Below are 22057 nucleotides of genomic sequence, written 5' to 3' on the forward strand. Positions count from 1 at the left end.
GTTTGAGAACAGAAGCGAAAGCTTTGCTGACCTCGACCCCGATCTTGTTTTTAACGGGTATCGCCCAAGCGTACTTGCTGAAAGTGTCGATCACGGTGAGGAGGTATCTGAACCCCTTGTTAATCTTGTGAAGCCCCTTGAGATTCCCCGTGCTCATCTCCACGAGGTCGGCCTGCCAGAGGTCGTCTATCCCTTTGGTGACCACGGGCAGTCGAGGATAATTCCTGCGGGCAGGTTTGTGCAGTTCGTTCACGATAGCTGCTCTCATGAGGCTTATAGACAACAAAGGCACCGATGCAAAAATATGGATCTATTATCTTCATTGTTTTCTTGCATTTTGCTTACTTGCTTGCTTACGATAGACGACTGACACTGGCGACGGGATAGGAGAGCACCAACTCCAAAAAAAGCGGTATCGGATGCTCCATATTCGTCTCGATAGATTCGGCGTACAGACGATCTCTGACGGAAACATTGTCGTACGAGACTCCGATTTTCATGTTGTCGTGCTTGATCCTGAATAAACTCTCCCCGTGATGCAGACTTATCGCGACACCGCTCGAGGGATGCAAGTTCAAAATTCGTAGACTTCCGCCACCTAGGGAGAGTTCGTAGAAGATGCTATTGTTGTTGTAGATGAAGAAGATCTTGCCAGTGTTCTCTTCGAACTGCTTCACAATACCGTTCAAGTGGATGACTGTAGCTGCCAACAAGTCGGTTCGGAAAGCAAGCAAGGCATCGTCAAGCATGTCTCGAGCTTTGACGACCTCTTCGCTGGATATCTTGACGTACTTGGGAAGCGTGGCGTCAGGTTTCCTCCTGTTGTAGCCGAACACGTTGGTTGGCATGTTATAGCGCATTTCTTTCTTTCCCACTGCTCAGACTATTTTATTAATTTTTCCTCTTCTTGCTTCGAGAAAAGGTCTCGCAGATATTTTTACTGGTAAAGATTGTCTTTCGAAGCCCTTTTTACCCTTGCGTAATTAACCAAGAACAGAAAAGAGGTTCATCGGTAGAGGAAATGCTGGAATTTGTATTGTTTCTTTGTTTTCGAAAGCATACTTCATCCCCTGAAGAGCACTCGTTTTGATTTGTTAGCTAAATTTAGCTTGCGGCTCAAACAATGCATGATAGAATAAATGTTGCCAACTCACGAGGTTAGTTTAACTCGTAAAATATTGTGGTGAAATGTTGATGGCAGAGCTGCCAACGCTGACAGTGAGGTTAACATACACCAAGAAATCTTGTAATAAACGGCTACGCAGAGTTGCCAACTCACTAAGTTTGTTTAACTCGTAAAAATATTGTGGTGAAATGTTGATGGCAGAGCTGCCAACGCTGACAGTGAGGTTAACATACACCGTGAACTCTTGTAATATACAGCGTAAAAGGCTATGGTTCACTACTGCCCTATAGGTGCTTTCCCGCGAAGGTACTGGGTTAACCATGAAGGTACTGCCATATAGGTGCTTTCCCGTGAAGGTACTGGGTTAACCGTGAAGGTACTACCCTATAGGCGCTTCCCGTGAAGGTACTGGGTTAACCGTGAAGGTACTGCTCTATAGGTGCTTTCTCGTGAAGGTTAAAATATACAGCGTAAAAGGCTACGATTCGTCCAAAATTACAGTGAAGGTACTACCCTATAGGTGATTTCCCGTGAAGGTACTGTGTTAACCATGAAGGTACTGCCATATAGGCGCTTTCCCGTGAAGGTACTGGGTTAACCGTGAAGGTACTGCCATATAGGTGCTTTCCCGTGAAGGTACTGGGTTAACCGTGAAGGTACTGCTCTATAGGCACTTTCCCGTGAAGGTACCTTAAAATATACAGCGTAAAAGGCTACGATTCGTCCAAAATTACCATGAAGGTACTGCCATATAGGCACTTTCCCGTGAAGGTACTGGGTTAACCGTGAAGGTACTGCCATATAGGTGCTTTCCCGTGAAGGTACTGGGTTAACCGTGAAGGTACTGCTCTATAGGCACTTTCCCATGAAGGTACCTTAAAATATACAGCGTAAAAGGCTACGATTCGTCCAAAATTACCGTGAAGGTACTGCCATATAGGCGCTTTCCCGTGAAGGTACTGCTCTATAGGCGCTTTCCCATGAAGGTACCTTAAAATATACAGCGTAAAAGGCTACGATTCGTCCAAAATTACCGTGAAGGTACTACCCTATAGGTGATTTCCCGTGAAGGTACTGTGTTAACCGTGAAGGTACTGCCATATAGGCGCTTTCCCATGAAGGTACTGGGTTAACCGTGAAGGTACTGCCATATAGGTGCTTTCCCGTGAAGGTACTGGGTTAACCGTGAAGGTACTGCTCTATAGGCGCTTTCCCGTGAAGGTACCTTAAAATATACAGCGTAAAAGGCTACGATTCGTCCAAAATTTCCGTGAAGGTACTGCCATATAAGCGCTTTCCCGTGAAGGTACTGGGTTAACCGTGAAGGTACTGCTCTATAGGCGGTTTCCCGTGAAGGTACTGGGTTAACCATGAAGGTACTGCCATATAGGTGCTTTCCCGTGAAGGTACTGGGTTAACCGTGAAGGTACTGCCATATAGGCGCTTTCCCGTGAAGGTACCTTAAAATATACAGTGTAAAAAGCTACGATTCGTCCAAAATTACCGTGAAGGTACTGCTCTATAGGTGTTTCCCGGTGAAGGTTCTGGGTTAACCGTGAAGGTACTACCCTATAGGTGTTTTCGGGTGTTAACCGTGAAGGTACTACCCTATAGGTGATTTCCCGTGAAGGTACCTTAGAGTATACAGCGTAAAAGGCTACGAATTGTCCGGACGATCCAGCTCCGCCATTTTCCATCTACTACCATGTTTTACAAGAAATAGAATGTACGTGGCCATGCACAGTTTTAGTCGCATTTTTGATTGGCAACCTCTTCATTCTCCTCATTCTTAGTCGGTGGTACATATTCCGAGTCATTATGGGAATCATACTCATATTTGATGTTGCCTCAATACTCGCAAACTTTCTGAGACATGTTGCAATTCAGTAACAGCCGTTTCGCTGCCATCTTTGCTACTTACCATGCTTTACATAAAACAACTGGTAGATACCATAACTTTCAACATGTCTAGCTATGTCATCTGTTGACAAAATGAAACACTTTGAGTATGAATCAACTCCATTTACTATGGACTACACGATGCATATTGTAACTCGAAAATGACCAAAATGTCACTTATCATGTTTTACACCTGAGCCCTTCATATATTAATATTCGCATATAACAGAGCCTTTCTGTTGCTCATTTTGCTATTCATTTGCTATTGTATAACTTCAATTTTCTATTTTGTGTATATCTAATGCTTTAAGAAACTTGCGCTCCCATTGGTTAATTCATTCTGAGCACGGTGTCTTGTTACTACCATATCTTTTACACTCTGTAGTTTACAGTGTTCATGGAGAAGCCACTCGGGCAACAGTCAAAAACTGTAGTGTTGCAGACGAATATGGATAACGTAGGTCTAACGTGGTTGCATTTCAGTGAAGTGCAGTAATATGTAATTGATTATCACAAGAACATTACAGTGCTCGATATCATTCATTCAAAAACTAGTGGTATGTTATTGTAACACCATCTGCAAACCTCGTGTTTACAATTTCCCTAGGCAGGAGTACAGGAAAGTGTAATTACGTGTTGTGTGTATATATATTGTAATACATCATTATAGTTATTATGTGCCTGTATTTTCTTTACAACTCCTAAGAAGATCACAGTAAACTTAATTCTATAATAATATAATACATTCCAGAGGGATTGTAAGTGTTAATCTACAAATACGTAGATACAGTCCTACCGAACAAAATCTTCATTCATTTTTGGTCCTCAACGGCAGGATTCGTATCACATTTTGGTCCTACTGGGCCATATTCTACAACCAGCAACTTTGCAACATGAATTTTCAAATTTTATGTAACTTTCTGTCAAACTCAAATTTCAAGTAGTTTGATTGTATACTTTAATATTATTTTTGCAGTTGGAACATACTTATCGTGCTCCTTTAAGGGTTTAGGAGAGCCTATAGAAGGGCTAGCACAATAGCTGAGAGACTGTACAGGTCCACCTGGAGGATGATACCAAGAAGGATATTACATCTATCAATCTTGTAAGGAGCACATGAACAACAGCCAGTGGTTGGCTCCATGCCAACAGGAACCTAACCCCCCAATACTTAACAATATATGACGTAATCTACACATGTGCCTTGAGAGCTGCTCTGCAGTGTGGAATGTCGTAAATAGGAAGTGTTTACCACATAGAGAAGGAACCTGTAATTTAGCACTGGGCTAGTGCCAAGACTTGGCCAAAGCCAAGGTCTCAAACAGCACATGTGACATTGGAAACATTCCAAAGGTCGGCTTTGCTGGACAGCCGCCAACAAAGTTGTAAGCCTGCCAACTTACCTAGTGAGTCCACGTGCAAATAATTAGACTTAGGTGAGAATAGTCACAGTGAAGTGGAAACTCTAGGAAGGCCAGATGGTAGGGCAACATGACAAGTAGACAAAGAATTCTATAAAACCTCTTTAATACATTAAAAAATACATCCTCTTGTTCCTGAGCATCCCTGGCATGGAGAACTGCTGACCTATCGACAGATCATTGGCTGTGGCTTGGTTTAAAGGTATTATAGGCTTTATGTATCTGTTGATATCAACTTAGATTACCCTTTCTAAGTCAGTAACATGATAAACATGATCAATTAACATTAAGAGTGCACTATATGTAATCCTTAGGCTAAGATATTAGAATAAATGTTTGTGAATATGAGAAAAGCAAATGAATGTCTATCCACGTCATTAACCCTCCTTCTCATTTACGACATCAGCTAAATGTCGCTACAATCTGTAAGTGTCCTTGTATATTTGTAGCAAATAAATAAAGTGGAAATGACCACGTTATGGTCTTTTCCATGTAAAAAACAACAGTAGCACAATTATTTAGAAATAAATCTCACCTTCATTACTGGGTAGTATATGATATACAAGAGCAAGTTGGCCAAAAATATTGTAAGAAGATGTGTTGCAAAGTCATCAAGTGAATTAAATATTCCATATATGATTATCCCCAAGTTACAGAGGTTTCCTGAAAATAATAATAATAATAATAATTAAACGATGCCCATAAGATGTATCAAAATACAGATTCTTGTAGGCAGATCCATCTGGGCATACAGACATTGTCCTGGTACACAAAGAAGAAGAAACTACTTCAGAGGAACCTAAAATTAAAATATCAGAAAAATGAATAAATATAATAAACATGCCAATTAGACAAATCAATTATGGAAGCAGAAATCTGTAACTGTAGTTTCAATCATACTTTCAGCAAATTGAAACTATGTTTAACCCTTAACCAGGAGCGTTTCTGTTGTCACCTTAAGTTGCCACGTGGGGGTAACTTTGAACCGCAAATATAAAATAATATTTATAATAAAGTGAGATTGACATGCACCAAAGATAATTTTTATGTGATTAAATTCACTAGTTCCTACAACTTATATTAATTTTTAAATATAAAAAGTCAAGCAATTAATTGTGAAAAAAATGATATAGAGAGACATTGCATTTTCACCATCACCTAATCTTTCCTTGCAGTAGTGAAATAAAATGATAATTATAAGGAAAGTATGGGAAAAGAAACACAAGAATGTATTTTGCTGAGTATGCGTTTCAAATAATTGTGTAAATTTAGCAATGTCCAATTTTAAAAAAAATACATACATCTTTTTTTATAACCTTTTTCATTGAAAAAACTGCAGTTTTGAATACATATAAGCGTTCACAATCTCTTTTGTTTTACATGATTTAGCTCACTGTGACTATTGTATTATTTTCCTACTTCATATATGATGTCACATAAATTGATTCTCTTTTTTTTTTGTATAACTTCTGCTTCAATGGTGAATTTGGCATCTCCTTACCTTACAAATTTTCTCAGCTTTGTTTCTGTCTACATATTGATAATTCTCACAGTTATCCTCACAGTAGTGGTATCTATAAACATCTCAATAGCAGATTTAGCATTTGTTTGGAGCTGCACATTTTCTAGGAAATATTCATACTTATTGTGTGAACATTTGGACATTAGTGGTCAACGGCAACTTTTCTCTATTGAATTATCTCATTTTTTCTAAGGAAATAATTTCCATCATCTTCTGGGATATTATTATCTTTAACTTCACTTGTCTCAGAATTAGTTCATGTTATGAATCACATGATCATCATGATCTGCTGAATCTTGACTAATTCCTCATCTTAAAACATCACCATATACGCTCATGCTGTCTTTATAATACATGTTTTTGAATGATTTCTTAAAAAATAGAAATGTGCACTTCAAAATCTGATCACACAACCCCTGAGCAAGGAAAAGCTTCTAAAACATGTCACTCATGAAGCATAGTAAACCAAAGTTTTAGAAAATTGAACAACAAAAAATCACATACGAAACCAGGCATGTGGGGGTATATTAAACCCCCACCAACTTTGGAACAAATTCATCTTGCTGTAGGTATTCACACACAGATGGAAATCATGTTGACGTTTGAATCAGACTGTTTTAGGAAGCTACTAGAAACAACTAGCAGTGTGGTCAACCAACAAGTGTGGGTATTAAAGAATTTCTACCTGGGGGTTAAAATTTACTCCTGTGTGCCTACTTAAAGGTTAAAATCCTAAAGAACTCTCTCCTCAGACATTAATGAAACATGGTTTCATCACAGCCTATAGAAATGTGAGCTTTTAGAAAGGCAGGTTGAAAAATTCACAGCTTACGTGGAAGATGACAAAAGATCAGACTGAACAATTTCTGTGACCACAACCGAGATGATGGACGCCATCCACAGGATAATTCTTGATGATCGCTGAATCCCTCTCCAACGAATAGAGGAGGAACTGCACATCAGCCATGAATGGGAGTGGAATGTTATTCATCATGAGGGCTGGGAATGAGGAAGGATGCTGAAGAAAGGATTCTCAAAATTTTGAATGCTGATCGGAAGTGGGAACAGGTAGAGTTTTTGTCCAGATAGCTCCAGTTTTGTGCAATAACTGTGTGAATAGTAATGCATAACACTTGAAACAATATGTCATCAAATCATTTATTGAGTTGAAGCAGAAATAGCTTAATTTTTGACACCGTATTTTCAGTGATTTAAAACTTCATTGAAAAATAAGTACATTAACTAAATTACTTCTGTTTTTCTAATGAATACTACTGAAGTCAGATATATCTTAATGAATATGTTAATAGAACTCCATCTTAAGAAATAACCTTAAATGAACTGGTCGTTTGAATACATGATCTTATCAGTTGCTTTCGTTTCTCAGCATGGAATTTCCATGGAATTCAATTTAATTGATGTTTAAGTCCACTTTATGTACAGATAGGCTAATCGGGAGAGAACCTACATTTTAAAGTGGGATCCAAACCACTCCACCAGGTATCGAACCCTGGACTCCTTTATTACTAGGCAATGATGTTACCATTACGTCACTGGGGAGGCCCGCATTTCTATGGTAATTATTGTGTATATGTTATGTAGATATGAACAATCTTTTGATCAATGTAGTCGACAATGTTGGATATTCAAGTATTGAGGTTCAGGTCTTTGTTTAAAATAATACTTTGATCTTTTTCGTGTGAATATAGGAAAAACAATATAGCCAATTTATGCCTAAAAGAGTTTATTTTTCAATTTTCCATAACTGGATAATCCACAATGAAGCTTTCACTTAAAACATGTTCATGTTTATGTGTGAAACTAGTCCTAGGTAGCTAATTCTACATGCTTTGCCATACATTTCTTTCATAGTTTATGCAATTTTTCCATTGCATTTTCAGTTTTATAGATAAAAAATATTACATGCATACATAACATACTTCTTTTACTGTCACATCTCATCACAATGGTAACTATTTAGCTCATTGTGTGTCATAACATGAACATGGAGAACCCTTGTGAGACTTTAACTGGTAAAGCATGTTCACCCTAAAGAACTTGGTATCTAAATTAGGTTGCTTAAATAAGTGGTATGTGACTTTGAGACATGCTCAGCCTCTACTCAAATTGATCAATTAAACAACTAGTCTCTTTGAAAGAAAAGTAAAAACATAAAATGTGCTCGAACTGTTAGAATAAGAAAATATGTACTTTGTTGTTTACACTTTGGTAGATAAAGTTTCTTGTATCTTCAAAATTTCACCCTTTATAATAATCCACTTATATTTATATATTGTGCGGGAATTTATTTATCCCAATTTTCAATTAAAGTTGTCCGTGGGAGAAACATAGAAATCTTAAATCCACTCCGCAGTACTTAATAGAATGCCCCTGTGACTTGTTGACCCTGATCGAGAAAGCAAGTCCCCTAAGCAAGTCTCTCTCTCTCTCTCTCTCTCAAAAGTCATCTTAAATGTCACCAATTTAGCTTAGCGACTCCGAAAACAATGGATTTGACACTAATGTAGGAAATTTTTGACATTTTATTTTTCAGCCCTCTCACTCCCCATGCCAATACGTGATGAACTTGGAGTTGAACGGCATTGCGAGTGTCACAATTTATCTTAGCGACCCCGAAAACTATGGATTCCACACTAATATAGGTCGTTTTTGTTTATTTTTACATGTCACCCCTTCCCACCTGCATACCCAGGGGTGCCAGGGGTGTCTTACTCCAACAGTATTTCTTTCCAGATTGCAAGTGATATGCGTACCAAGTTTGGTTGAAATCGCTCCAGGCGTTCAAGAGTTATGCTGGAACAAACATACATACATACATACATACATACATACATACATTTTTATATATTAGATACCTTTCTATAGCACATGCACCATGCACATGTAGATACAAATATATACATACCTATAACTAAAAGAACCATGCATTTCTTGTTTTCCAGATGTTCACCACCACACACTACTTTTTGAATAGATGTCAACACTCGTCCGAAAGTTTGCAAATCTATAAAGTAATAGAAATTGATAAATTTCAGAGGGAAAAGAATTGTTCAAAGTATTTAAATTGTAAATTTAAATGATTCTGTAAAATCAATGATTAAAATTATTAGGGAAGAAGAATTAAGAATCAGCCACAGGTAAGAATTGTGTTAATATGATTCTAGAATTCAGATATTTCTAGAAGTAATCAAAACATTGGAATACTAATACAATTTTAAAAAGCACCTGACTATAATGGTTCACTCAAAAATAAAGATTTATCTGATATTTATAATTTTTTTCTAAACACAGTTTCAATAATATTTAAGTTAGCAATCACAAAAAAAGTGTAAAATTTGAATTTAGGTATACATTACAAACTTCAAGTACATAATAACAAAAAGTACTGGAGATGTGCTGATATCATTTTGAAGCATTTCTCTAAACATGTTTCATCTAACTTGCCAGCTAAGTCCTTCCACCATGGCAATTGGCCCTAAATTTGCAGAAAAACGACATAAATTTACTGCATTTACTCGGATATGCCACACATTTTATCCTTTTTTTTTAAATCAAAAAGCTGGTAAAATAATGAAGGTGCATAGCCTGTGCGGGTGTAGAAAGCTCATACCAATGAGAGCAGTAAAGGTGAATGTTGTTGAATATAAAATGTTTTTATCCTATATGGTAAAGCATGTATGAATCTACAAAAACTTTTAAAAAAGTGTTCTGGTTGCACGTTTAATGAGAAATGATTGGCAAGTTACAGATTTGAAAGGTGTGGGAGAGGAAGGTTGCAGGAGTAGGGAAATGCAGTAACCTTTTCAAAAATGTCTTGCAGCTAAAGGGATTTTTTAGAATAATTTCTAGAACTAGAAGAAAAGTACATTAATTTTTGTGTGAGGAGGTGTCATTTTCTGAAATGTAAAAATTAACAATACTGTGGGATATATTTGTGATAGAAGTGTTCTTATCTTCTACCACAAGTCAGAGGCACAAAAAAAAACCTTTAACTTTGAAATACCATCTCACTGTAGTTAATAAAATGAGCAAAATAAGTGTTGTATAAATTGATGGTTCTGAAATGCAGTGGTAAAAGTTTCTACCAAGAAAGTCCATGACTGGTAAAAGTATTTAAAAAATCCTTCATTTTACATGCAGCTTATTTGAATGTATGAAGTACTCAAGTAAAACAACTACAAAGTCCTTCTGGCTTCTCCCAGATTGTTATGAGCATGTTGGAACCTGCAGTTTCTCCTTAGGTGATGTATCAAATTTACTTTTCTTCAAATTTTGCTCAAGGTAATAGATAGTGACCGAAACCTAAAATATTCAGACTTTACTGTGAAATATATCAATTCTACATATATGTCAACTATGAGTCCCATAAAAAATTTCTTGGTATGCTCATTATTTATACTTCTTTTAGATTTATTTGAAATCATGGTAGTTTCTTTTGTAATTGCATTTTCTCAATTCGCATTTAAACTGTTATTACCAAATGCAAAATAAATCTTATGAGAAAAAAAATTTGCAGGGTCTGGAAAGAGGTTGTAGAATACAGGGTAACTCTGTAAGAAAAGGGTGTCTGGCAACTCTAACCTTGCTATGACATGTTAAGAAACCATGTACTAAGTTCATGGATAATGAGATAAAACTGGATTGATTATTGTATAGTTAAAATTCTGTATTTCATTAACTAACTCAAATTTGTATCAGAGCCCTAACTAATTTTGAAGGAAATTAATCAGAAAAAAATGCAAATGGCAATGTTGAAGTATGGAACATTGCCAGGAACGTTGTTTAGGAGCCTCCATCCCCAATCCCACCCTATTGTTCCCTATTCGTTCCCTGACATTTCTTCCATTGTTTTACTGGAAATTTTACTTTAATGAAAAATATGGCAAAGTAGTTCTTCAGTATTTTTTGTTATAGTTTAAAACACTGCTCTCTTGAATTATGCATGGCATGAACTCCAAGCAAGACATATCTCTCTGCAACTAATTTCCCTGCTTCTTGTTCATACAACACAAAAGCAGATGCATTGTCAGGAAATATGATTAATGATTTTGGGGTCTGTTCCCATTCAGGGAAGTTGGAGACCTTTTCAAAATACATTTTTCCTACCTGACCACCCTGCCAAAAATTCCACCAAATTTTGTATCATGAGTAAAGGGTTGCGTGTGAAGCTGCCAGCATGTTTTCTCTCTGTAAACAATGGACCACAATCGACTGATTGACAATATTCACCAAAAACCTCACCATTAACATTGCTCCCGATCAAGCTGTGGACACATGGTTGCATCTGCTCTATTAGAAAGCCAAGATCTTAAAATATTATGTTTATATGATTGACTGTATTTAGGGTAGTCTTTTCTACACTATTTATCAACAATTATCTCTTTTATGGTGCATAGTCGATGCTTTTCAAATTTTGTTAAATTTCTATTGCAAATTTTATGTTTTAAAAGGCTATGTGACTAGCACGCAGGAGCCGCGGATCGAATCATAATACAGTTTATCTGCCAATGTCCCTGCATAAGTTGATGTGTGGCACACACAGCCTCTCATAAAAGGCTACTTGCGGGCAACCATTAAGGTGAATTATCAACATTCTGTCCAAGAAAGAAAATATTTTGACTCTTAAACTTCAACATCTTCCAAATGTCTCCATGGTGTGGGGAAAAAGAAATCAGTTTTACCTTCACCATTTGGATGCTCATCTAGTTTTGGTAAAGCTACACTACACAGTTTATTCATGTGCGACAAGTTAACAAGACTTACAAGAAAATTGACACAAGGTGTGCTCAGCATAACAAGTTACCCAAAGTAAGCAGAACCATTGAACCAACTAGACTTTACATGGGAAAATTTGGGTTAACTTTGGTTGGCAAACTGGCAATGGTCTTACATTGGGCCAACAGTTGGCACCAACACTTGCCCAGCCAGGAAAAAGTGAGTCAAAATGAGTTTTAAAAACTTATTTCTCCTGGTACCCTGCAAGGATTCATGCTCTCCGCTAGGATGCAAGGGCGTAGGTGGGCAAAAAATACTCACAAGCAAAATTGCTTTTGAAGTCCAAATTATAATTGTTTTGAAGCTTGTGTATAATAGTACCTTCTTTGGTTAAAGTAAGTTTATTAATTTGGAACATTTTTATGATAATATGCAATTCATAAAGAAGATAATAGAGATTTGCAAGATGAGTACTCTATACCATATCATAAGGATGCACGCTAGTTAAAAAAATACCCAGAAGAAAGACTGTCCAAAGTTTTAAGTTCGAATCATAATTGTTTTCAAGTGCATAGATATTAAAACTTTATTGATTCTTAAAATTTTATTAATTTTGAAAATTATTTATTATAGTATACAAGAGAAAAAAATGAGAAAGAACGATCATGTTGAAAGACCAAACTAAAACCTGTGAGAACATGCATGAGTGAAATTTACCAAGGCAATATTTGTACAACCCTGCGAGATTTGATACAGAATAACCAAAAATGGAAAAATTGAGACCTAGAGTACTGACTACATAGGTTGCTATTTATATATCTGGAACTGGAAACACTAATGTTGCTAGGTAACATCTAATATATCCTTTGTAAAGTTGGACATTTATATGGTATATGTACCCAGAATGTTGTGCTTAAGGATGCATTTTTTGTTTGTTAGAGGGACTTGAACATTTCATCTGAGACCAACAATGGAATGAACTCGAGAACATTTTCGAGCAATGATTTTTCTACGACTTTCGACGTGGATTATCTGAACAACAGTGCATCGATCAACTCACTTCGACTTTTGGCGATGAAGCACCGTCTAAAAGCACTGCATATCACTGGTTTAGTGAATGCAATCGTGGCTGTCGTTCGCTCACATACGAATCTAAAGAAGGCCGTCCAAAATCGGTTGTTGTGCCAGAAAACATTGATGCTGTGCGAGAACTGATAATGCAAGATCGTCGTGACATATCGTAAGATTGAGGCATCCCTGAGCATTAGTATGACTAGCATACATAAGATATTGCATGAACATTTAGCCATGAAGAAGATTTGTTCACATTGGATCCTACATAATTTGACAATTGCTTAAAAAAAGGTTTGTGTCGATTGGTGCACACAAATACTCAAACACAATTGTGGTGCTTCAAAAGCCGTGTATAACATCTACACAGGTGATGAATCTTGGATCTATGCATATGAGCGAGAAAGCAAACAGCAGTTGACGGTGTGTGTGTTCCAAGATGAGCCAAACCCAACAAAAAAGTTGTTCATGCAAGAAGCCCGTCGAAGCAAATGGTCGCCTGGTTTTTTGGGAAAAATGGGCATGTGGCTACAGTGCCACTAGAATATCCTAGAACCATCAATTCTGAATGGTACACAACCATTTGTTTGCCAGAAGTCTTTGGGGAAATCAGCAAAAACAACTAGCGATGCAGGATCATTCTTCACTATGACAATGTGAGTTGTCACACATCGATCCAAACAACTCAGTATTTGACCGGTGATAACATTGAATTGATGGGTCATCCGCCGTATTGCCCTGATTTAGCACCCAATGATTTATTTTTGTTCCTGTACGTGAAGAATAAGCTATGTGGTCAACTATTTTCGATGCCAGAAGAAGCGATTGATGTGTTCAAAATGAATGTGTTCGAGATACCTCAAATGGAATGGACAAAGTGCTATGAGAATTGGTTCAAACGTATGCAAAAGTGCATCCATCATCATGGAGAATATTTTGAAAAACAATAAAACCATTTTCAATTATACATTTTTTTATTTTTTTTGGTTATTCCGGATACATAAATAGCAACCCTCGTACTAAGTATTGGCTTCATCTCAAATTTTACAGAAGTCTTTCTTGTTCTCCCATCTGATCTGAAAAGTTTGATATATGTCTGCAAATCTATCTTATCTCAGTACCTTTCATAGCTGCAGTGATAAAATTTAAATATAAAACATATTTAATATAATATTAATTAAGAGCAAATAAATATAAATGTAATATCAAATATTATATATAATATAGAATATAGAAAAGCTATCAGCTGAGAGCTTTTAATTATCTTGATTTGATTTTCTCTGCATAAATAGGTAAAAGTTTCAGGATAGAACTTGGGGGAGAAGATGCTTGTAACACAGGTGTCCTCGAATGAAGAATAAGACATGCTTCATTTAACAAATAAAACATTTATTCATGTTATTGAACTTTAGATGAGGTAAGACATTAATATGTACACTTCACAACATCTTATTTGACCGCCCCGAAAGAATTCTAAGTCCCGAAATCGTAAACTTAGCAACATTGCACTTCAGCTACAGGTGAGAGTAGCCAACTTTGAGTAGGTTCTTCCACTAGACGATAAACGCTGCGGTGATAGGTTTTCAATTTAACACTTTCCATGAACTTAGAAACTATAAACCGCTATTATAATACACAATCAAACAGAAATAATAAATTGGAAAAATAACCTTGAAGTATATTTACGATTCTGCTTGCTCGACTCGAAATTTGGGGGGGGGTTTGAAACACTGAATAGAGTTTATCTCCACCTGGAGAAAATTGCCATCAAGTATGTGAAGAAAAAAGCAAATTTGTGAGGAGATTCTGCGACATTTTATTTACAATACCTTGCATAATATCGAACAGTTCTCAAAAACATATATTTTACACAACTTGTCGAGAAAATGTGCTTGAAACACAGGAAGGTGGGAGTCTTCATAAACGTCAATATGTTTTTAAGGGTATAAAGTGATTAAGTTAACGTAGAGTAGTTGGTTAGATGCTGCGATCCTTATTTTTCATTAAGCGTGAAAGGTCGCGGGTTCAAATCCCACCCTCTCCTCTTTCTTTTTTTTGTTTGCTGAACAGATACCGTTGATATTAGAATATTTAAAAAATGAATCCGATACACACTTGAGGGACGTCTCTTCTGCCCATATTTCCCCTTAGGAGTTGGAGATTTTAAGGATTTAAAGTTAAAACTTTTCTTTTTAGTTATTGTTCATATGTTGTGTTAACACACACATCATGATTAATTCACAAATCACATATATGTATTCAGGATGCAAAATGTAATGTTATTTAAGTTATGTATTGTTTGTTCTTCACTGACACCTAAAGTATTGATTATTTGATAGCAATATACTAAGAAAAGATATACAGTTATGTTAAGTAGTGATGTAGTGCAGTACTGTAACGAAGGAGAGCATTTAATGAGTTCAAATTGCTAAGAGTGGTAATTTTATGGCCATTCCTTCGTAATGACTGTTATCAATCCCCTCACCACCATCTTACCATGCCTCTAAAACTAATAGGTAATCGCTTATTAACATAAGTAAATTGTTATTGCGACGAAGGCCGATTCGATAAGGAACTACTAATAAATATTTATATAGTGAGTGACAAACAAAAATTGGAAACCTCATAATGTTCGTTAATTCCTCACTGCTTTGTATCTTAAATGTTTGTCTTCTTTGAACAGAAAGTACGAGTATCAGATATAACAAACTTTCCGCACTAACTTTGCAATATTCGAAACCACATTACAGACTTAGCTCTATGTAACTTGATTCTGCGCATTCCACGTGGCATGTGACTTCCTCCTATCATCGAAATAACTTTCTCTTACTATTTCCTTTCCTCTCGTGAAATACAGAGACCAATGTTAACTTCTTAGCACGGTGGATAAACTTTACATCCAACGATAAACTCCTGAAAAAAATTCTGCCTAGGTGGAGAATCGAACCTACAACCTCCCTCGTAAGAATCAAGCATGATACCTATTCTCCAGGTAGAATGTTGCTCATGTTAAAACCAATTCACACATAATGTCATATCTATAATTTTCTTATGGCAATTTTTATGAGGAAACGAATTCAGATAAAATCGAGGGAACGAGTTTACAATACCGGACCACTCTCCAATTTCTATGAAATTTCGCCTACTCACTAATTGTGAACTCCTAATCACGAATCTGCATGTAATAATTGACGGTCAAGTATGGAAATCGAGAAAAAAATGAAATAAACTATGTTTTCTTAACGTAACGTAACCCTACCATAAGAACAATAGCTCCACGGAAGACGCCATTTTCCCAACATGAAGAAATCAACAGGCAAGATAAGGTATAGTTCTCTTAGCTAAAATATTAATTTTTCTTTGTATTTATGCTAATGGAACCTAACCTAACAGGCCTAACCTAACCTCGTAGGCATTCCTCGTCTGTCGTCAACAAGATTGTTGTGCGTAAAGGAAGACCATTAGGTAATTAATTGCGAAAGAAAGATGGTTCCGAATTGCTGTGTATGGACAATCACCGTGGTAAATCGCAAGGTTATTTTACAAGTTGTACACGTAAATGTACAGTTTTAACAAGTGACCGCCAAATATGAACTACAGATACGTCATCAGGACATCGAAATTAGTAAGTAGGCGAAATTTTATAGAAATTGGAGAGTGGTCCGGTATTGTAACTCATGCCAAATCGAGAAACGCTGAAAGGAAAAATGATGAACATGTCTATTGGCATTTTGTCATATTTTGTAAATTGTGTAAAAACTCCATGTTTTGAACAAGCAATCGTTTAGTTACGAAGTATATTGTTGTTTGTTTAAAGTAGGAACAGGAGAGCGAAAAGGAGTCATTTGAACCAGACCCCGTTTGACAAGAAACTTCAGCTTTTTTTCCAAAGACTGTATGAAAAGAGAGAGAGGAACGTATGAAATATAAAATATGTGTGAAATTAAAACAATGGAAACCTTGAAAGATAATACTAACGAACTTCAAACTATGAAAAACATATTTTCGTGGTGGAAAACTCCAAGTCATTTTCGAAATGTGAACTTGATGTTTTTCTTTATTATGAAGTGGAGATATGTGATGATACGATCCCTCAGCAATAAAATTTTAAGTAAGCTACCTCCAACTTTTTCAATGGTCATAATTACTAATTAGGGTCCGGAAGTTGATGAAAAATCAACTTTTTTTCTGATCCTAAAAACAATGCTAAACCTGATATCATGTCCGTTTCCCTTCAGTTAGTGCAGGAAAACACTTTCTATTTTACATTTTTTTTCATTTTTCTGGCATTTTTGGGTTTTACTTTATTTGTCAGTATTTTTAACAGTTTTGTTGCATTTTTACTTATTTTTTAGGTTTAGTTTTCTCCTCCCCTGTTGTTTCGTGCATTTTAAATGCATATTTAGATTTCTTGACATGGTCGTTTTAGCAAATTCACCATGAATCGAAAATACGGTCAATGGAAAAGCATAATATTATTCTTAACTGAAATTTTTGGCAATGGATTAAATACTTTGTGTGAAGATCTACTTTGAGGTTCTTTTTCTGGACAGTATTATCGCTTTAATCTGTAGTTTTAAAGTAAAATTAGTCACAATATTAAATGCAATTACACTCTGGTATACGCGAAGCAGAACTGTATTTTCGGATGCTGGCTGACTACAGTATCATAGAAGGCCCATTCTGAAAGGAAATGAATTGGTTGATTTGGTGTTTTAAGTCAACATTATGCATAGTAAGGCTAATCGGGACTGGACCTACAGTTTAAAGTGGGATCCGAACCGAGTGCATAAAATAACGTGAACCGTGTGGTGTAGGGGGATTGTTTGCTTATGGAATGGAAGGTCATTGGTTCAAACCTACTTCTTCGCAAAATATTTTTTCTGGAAGTAAACGGCTTTGGACGAGAATGCTTATCTACGTTTCTTGGATATTTCCGTTGATATTTATGCGATTTATGTCCAGCATTTCCGGATGCAGAAAGTTGACATGTAAGTTCTTAATATGTGGTAACTTATAACAGCTGAATGAAAGGAAAAGTATTTCCTAAAATCCTGCCAATCACTGAAAGATTAAAAACATTAGTAGAAGCATTACTTGAGGCATGCATAGTGGCGACGATTATGGAGTGTGGAGGGGCAGATGACCCAGCACTATGTTAAACATTATCTACCAAGGGAAAGAAACTGTCTTTGCCCTCCCCCTCCACCCACCTTGCCCCATCAGTTTTGAAACCCAATCGCCGCCACTGAGCATGCATCGCATAAATATTATATTACGTTATTAAAACACTTCGTACTCGGTAAATAAAAAGGAAAAAATAATAAGGAAAGGGTGGGATTTGAACCTACGATGTTTCGATCTTGACGAAAACAGTAAAAAAACGAAAGTGCTGTCATCTAACCAACTACTCCAGGAGATTGCTAACAAAATCAGTAAAACACGTTAATCTCTGTTGAAGCAACATTGTGCCGGAGTTTCGAACCATTTTTCGCCAAGAACCAAGGAAAAGACACACTTTGCAGAATCGTTTGGTGTTGTGCAAGGTATCTTTACTAAACATTTCGCATAAAATCATCATAGATTTGCCTTCTTGCATTCAAATGTTACCGCAACTCTCTCCAGGTGGATGAGAAACTGTTCAGTGTTTCACAATGCACATACATTTTCCTATTTTCAAATTCAGAACGAAGAATCTTGAAATATTTTCAACATTCGTATTTCTACTATTTTTTTTTTGTCTACTCATATATTTTATAACTGCTTTAGGGTATCTTTATTTTATGGAATGTGAAAGAATGAAAAAAAAATCACAAGCGTTTTCATTCAGGAAGAAGAAATGTTGCAAAGTTGGCTACTCTTAGTTGGCTCTTAAGCGCTATGCTGCCAAATTTACGAATTCCGGACTTTGAAATTTTTCATGGCGGTCAAATAAGATTTTGCGAAGTGTACATTAATTCCAGTGATCATTGACATAATCACTGCAGAACTCATTGTTATCCGCTTGGTGGGCTTCCGATCTATGCTGTTACGCTGATGACTGCTAGGTGTGCAGATGTTGTCATGTCATCTGCTACTGACCAGTTTCATTTGTTCAAGTGGTGGTAGCCAAATATGGTGTGAGTGTCCATTATGAATATTTAGCTTATGAGGGAAATGATTAATGGTTTGTGTTTCCTTGATTTTTGTGTCAAGAAGATGGTAGCAGATGACACAACAGGCAATCCAATGACAACAGCACACACCCAGTGACCACCAGATAACATCAAAGACAGGAAGCCCGCCAATCATTTAGCAAAGAGCTCCAAGGGTATGATGACAGTGGTCATAGTAATTAATCAAATAAACAAGTACTTGGATACTTGAGAATGTCTCATGTGTGCTAGAAAGAGGTATGTAGTAATTATTTTACAATAGTGTAAATGCTCTAGAAATGTTATGTTTCATAATTCTGTGTACCATTCTGATTTTCTGTTCTTTTCTTCATTTTCAGCAGCAAATGTGACAAGTGCTTACCTGGTAAAGTTGTAGAGACATACAAATAAATAATTGATCCCAAGATATATAGCAAACACTAGTTGCATAATGTAATCATGAGATAAAAAGAAGCATATTACATATCGAGAAGTCTCTGTTGTCATCTGTCTACTCTCAGGAAGGAAATCTCTTACCCATGTATGGAGAATTCACAGCATCTGCAAAATGCCTGGTCTCCTCAGTTTATATCAGTGATTTAAATTCATACTCATACCTTTATAGAGGTAAATTCAGATTTAGCAGTACTGTCTCAACCACAAAAATTTCTCATTTCAACAATGTACTGAACTTTATCTATATCTATTACTATTACTAAGATATTTTTGGGAATGTAATTATAATTTCACACTTAGAGAATATGCATTCCCATAATTTAAATGTTTCAGCATTGCATTAATTATCTATATTTAATGACAATATATTTTGTTTTACTATAAAATTTAAAGTATACTTTTTAACTTTTCGTGAAAATATTCAATGAAAAATTATGCGATAACCTCAGTGAAAACACCAAATAGAAATAGTAAGGAGATATAAGTGGGAGCAGAAGATATATTCAAAGAGAAATAAATAAAATACAATAATTGGGGTAAAACAACACATATTTATCTAGCTTTTTCTTGTTTACCTTAAACCACCATCACTTGATGTCAATAAAACTAAAAATAAAAAGAAAATGTAGATTTTTAATAGCTTACCTAGTTTCCATTTATGTTTGTAGTATATTTGGACACTAAGAGTAATACATGTTATTGCATGTACAAATGAGAATGCAAGATAGAAATAGAAAGACCCTTGCAGCACTCCTATTAAACCAATGAATATGACCCCTGCTAGAACAATAAATGTAGCATGAGAATTGGCTATAACATCTGGATGTCTTGTCTGGTAAATCTTCAGCATTAGAAAGATGCATATCACATACATGAAACTTGTATCTGAAATCAAACACAAAAGAATAACATCAAGAATGGTGTTGTAGTTATCGCATAAGATTGTCAGTGCATTGATACCCAATGTATATAAGCCTCTGCTAGCTCAACAAATTCTCCACTTTTGTCATATCATAGGGAGCATCATACTTCTTCAGAAGATAATAGGCTGAAGTACAGTTTTGCATAAAATGCACATTTATGTATTTCCATTCTGTCAAAATAAGAGCAAAGTAGAAGTATATAGCCAGTTCTGCTTCATCCTTTTGGTAGTTTTCGATCCTTTTGGTGGTTCACCATCCATTTGATTGAAATGCATTGGTAAGAAATAAACCTCACTCTACACCTTGTGGTGCATTAAACAAACCTCAACAGGGTGTTGAACTGTCCTGACTTAAGCTAACCTAGCTGATTGTGCACCATCATCTTTTTGACGGTGCTCCATTCTTTTGGTTGAAATGCATCGGTACAAAATAAACCTTACTCTACATCTTGTGTGGCATTAAGCAAACATCGTCAGTAGTAGTAATAACTGTATGTTCTGTATGCGTCTTTTGACTTACTTTTTTTACGACCTTTCACAGGCTAAGTTAACCTACAAGGATTGTTTTTCTTATTCTGTATGCATCCCCTTTGACCTACTTTTGTTCTTATGATCTTTTACGGGCTAAGTTAACCTACAAGGGTGCCAAAACACAGTAGTAGCTGGCAACACTGTTTGACATACATATATTCTTGCAAAAACACATATCTCTTGCATTTTTTATTTTTTTTACGACCTGTTATGGCTTAAAAAAATACAAAAACTGCACCTAGCTTCAAGTTGAATGGAATCAACAACAAAAACGGATGGAAAAAATAATTATCTTAAGAAAGAGCCCTCTACACTAACCTACAGGGATCAAGCACACGGTAGCTTCTCTAGCAAAAATGTTTTTTTGGCCTCTATATTTGCTGTGTTTGTATGCCAACTCGCGTCATGCAAAAATCTTGGCATATTCCATGGGGGTAAATTACAAACTTTTTATAAGTTTGCAGTTTCTGGTACGTATATCCTGTGCCCAGACATACCAAGAGACATTATAACCTTGTAATGGTTGTTCTAAGATTTCACTCGATTTTGTTGCATAAGTTTTTCTATAAAAAGTTATGTACCTCTAGGTAACAGTTTTAAGACTGCTCCGTCACTCTCTCGTTCTTCACGTCGTGGACAAAAGTCTTCTCGGTGATGAGGATGACACTGCACAGGGTGCCGTAGGGCAGGGCATCCTGAAACTCGCAGACGATCTTGATGTTGGTACAGTCGTTGACCATGACCTGCTTCCTCCTTGCAGTGTTGATGACGAACATGGGTATGCATGCCTTGAACTTGTTTGGTGTGTAGTACACATCACCCTCTTGTACGCAGTGTACATTTCGTAAAGTTTGAGATAGTCGTCCTGGGCGATGTCGAGGTTGTCATTCTATCGTTGAGAACTTCGTTGCATCCATTTTTGAGGTAGGCATTCTTGATGAAGGGGTCTTGTCCAATCCAGCAAAATGGACTGGTGGAAATTCCAAAGGTGTATTTTGCCCTCATTAATTTTTTTCTGTTCTGATGTGTTGTCAGCATCAGAACAAAATCTCGTATAAATAACGTACCTGCAAATTTCACCATACTTGTTTAATACTTTGTGTAATATCTTGTTTTCAATCATTTTTGGAAGGTGTTTAGGTGTTTTTTATAGTGAATTAGTGTTTCATCTCAACCAGATTGACTATCAGCTTCCTCTGGTATTTTGTGCGGTCCCCAAGAAAATCCCTATTAAGTAAC

General features: G+C 36.3%; 1 protein-coding gene across 1 annotated transcript in view; it reads right to left on the bottom strand.

Moving 5' to 3' along the window:
* The window catches only part of LOC145993916 (SID1 transmembrane family member 1-like), a 373625-nt gene that overhangs the window by 41459 nt on the left and 310109 nt on the right, over nt 1-22057 (bottom strand). Inside the window, exons 12-14 of the mRNA XM_083129833.1 lie at nt 20011-20250; nt 8895-8993; nt 4982-5109 (exon numbers count right to left, since the gene is read on the bottom strand). Of these exons, the coding sequence (XP_082985959.1) occupies nt 4982-5109; nt 8895-8993; nt 20011-20250 (467 nt within the window). The remainder of the gene's footprint in view (nt 1-4981; nt 5110-8894; nt 8994-20010; nt 20251-22057) is intronic.

This window comes from Lepisma saccharinum, chromosome 10 (genome assembly GCF_977018435.1).
Source record: "Lepisma saccharinum chromosome 10, izLepSacc3.1, whole genome shotgun sequence".
NCBI classification, from domain to species: domain Eukaryota; kingdom Metazoa; phylum Arthropoda; class Insecta; order Zygentoma; family Lepismatidae; genus Lepisma; species Lepisma saccharinum.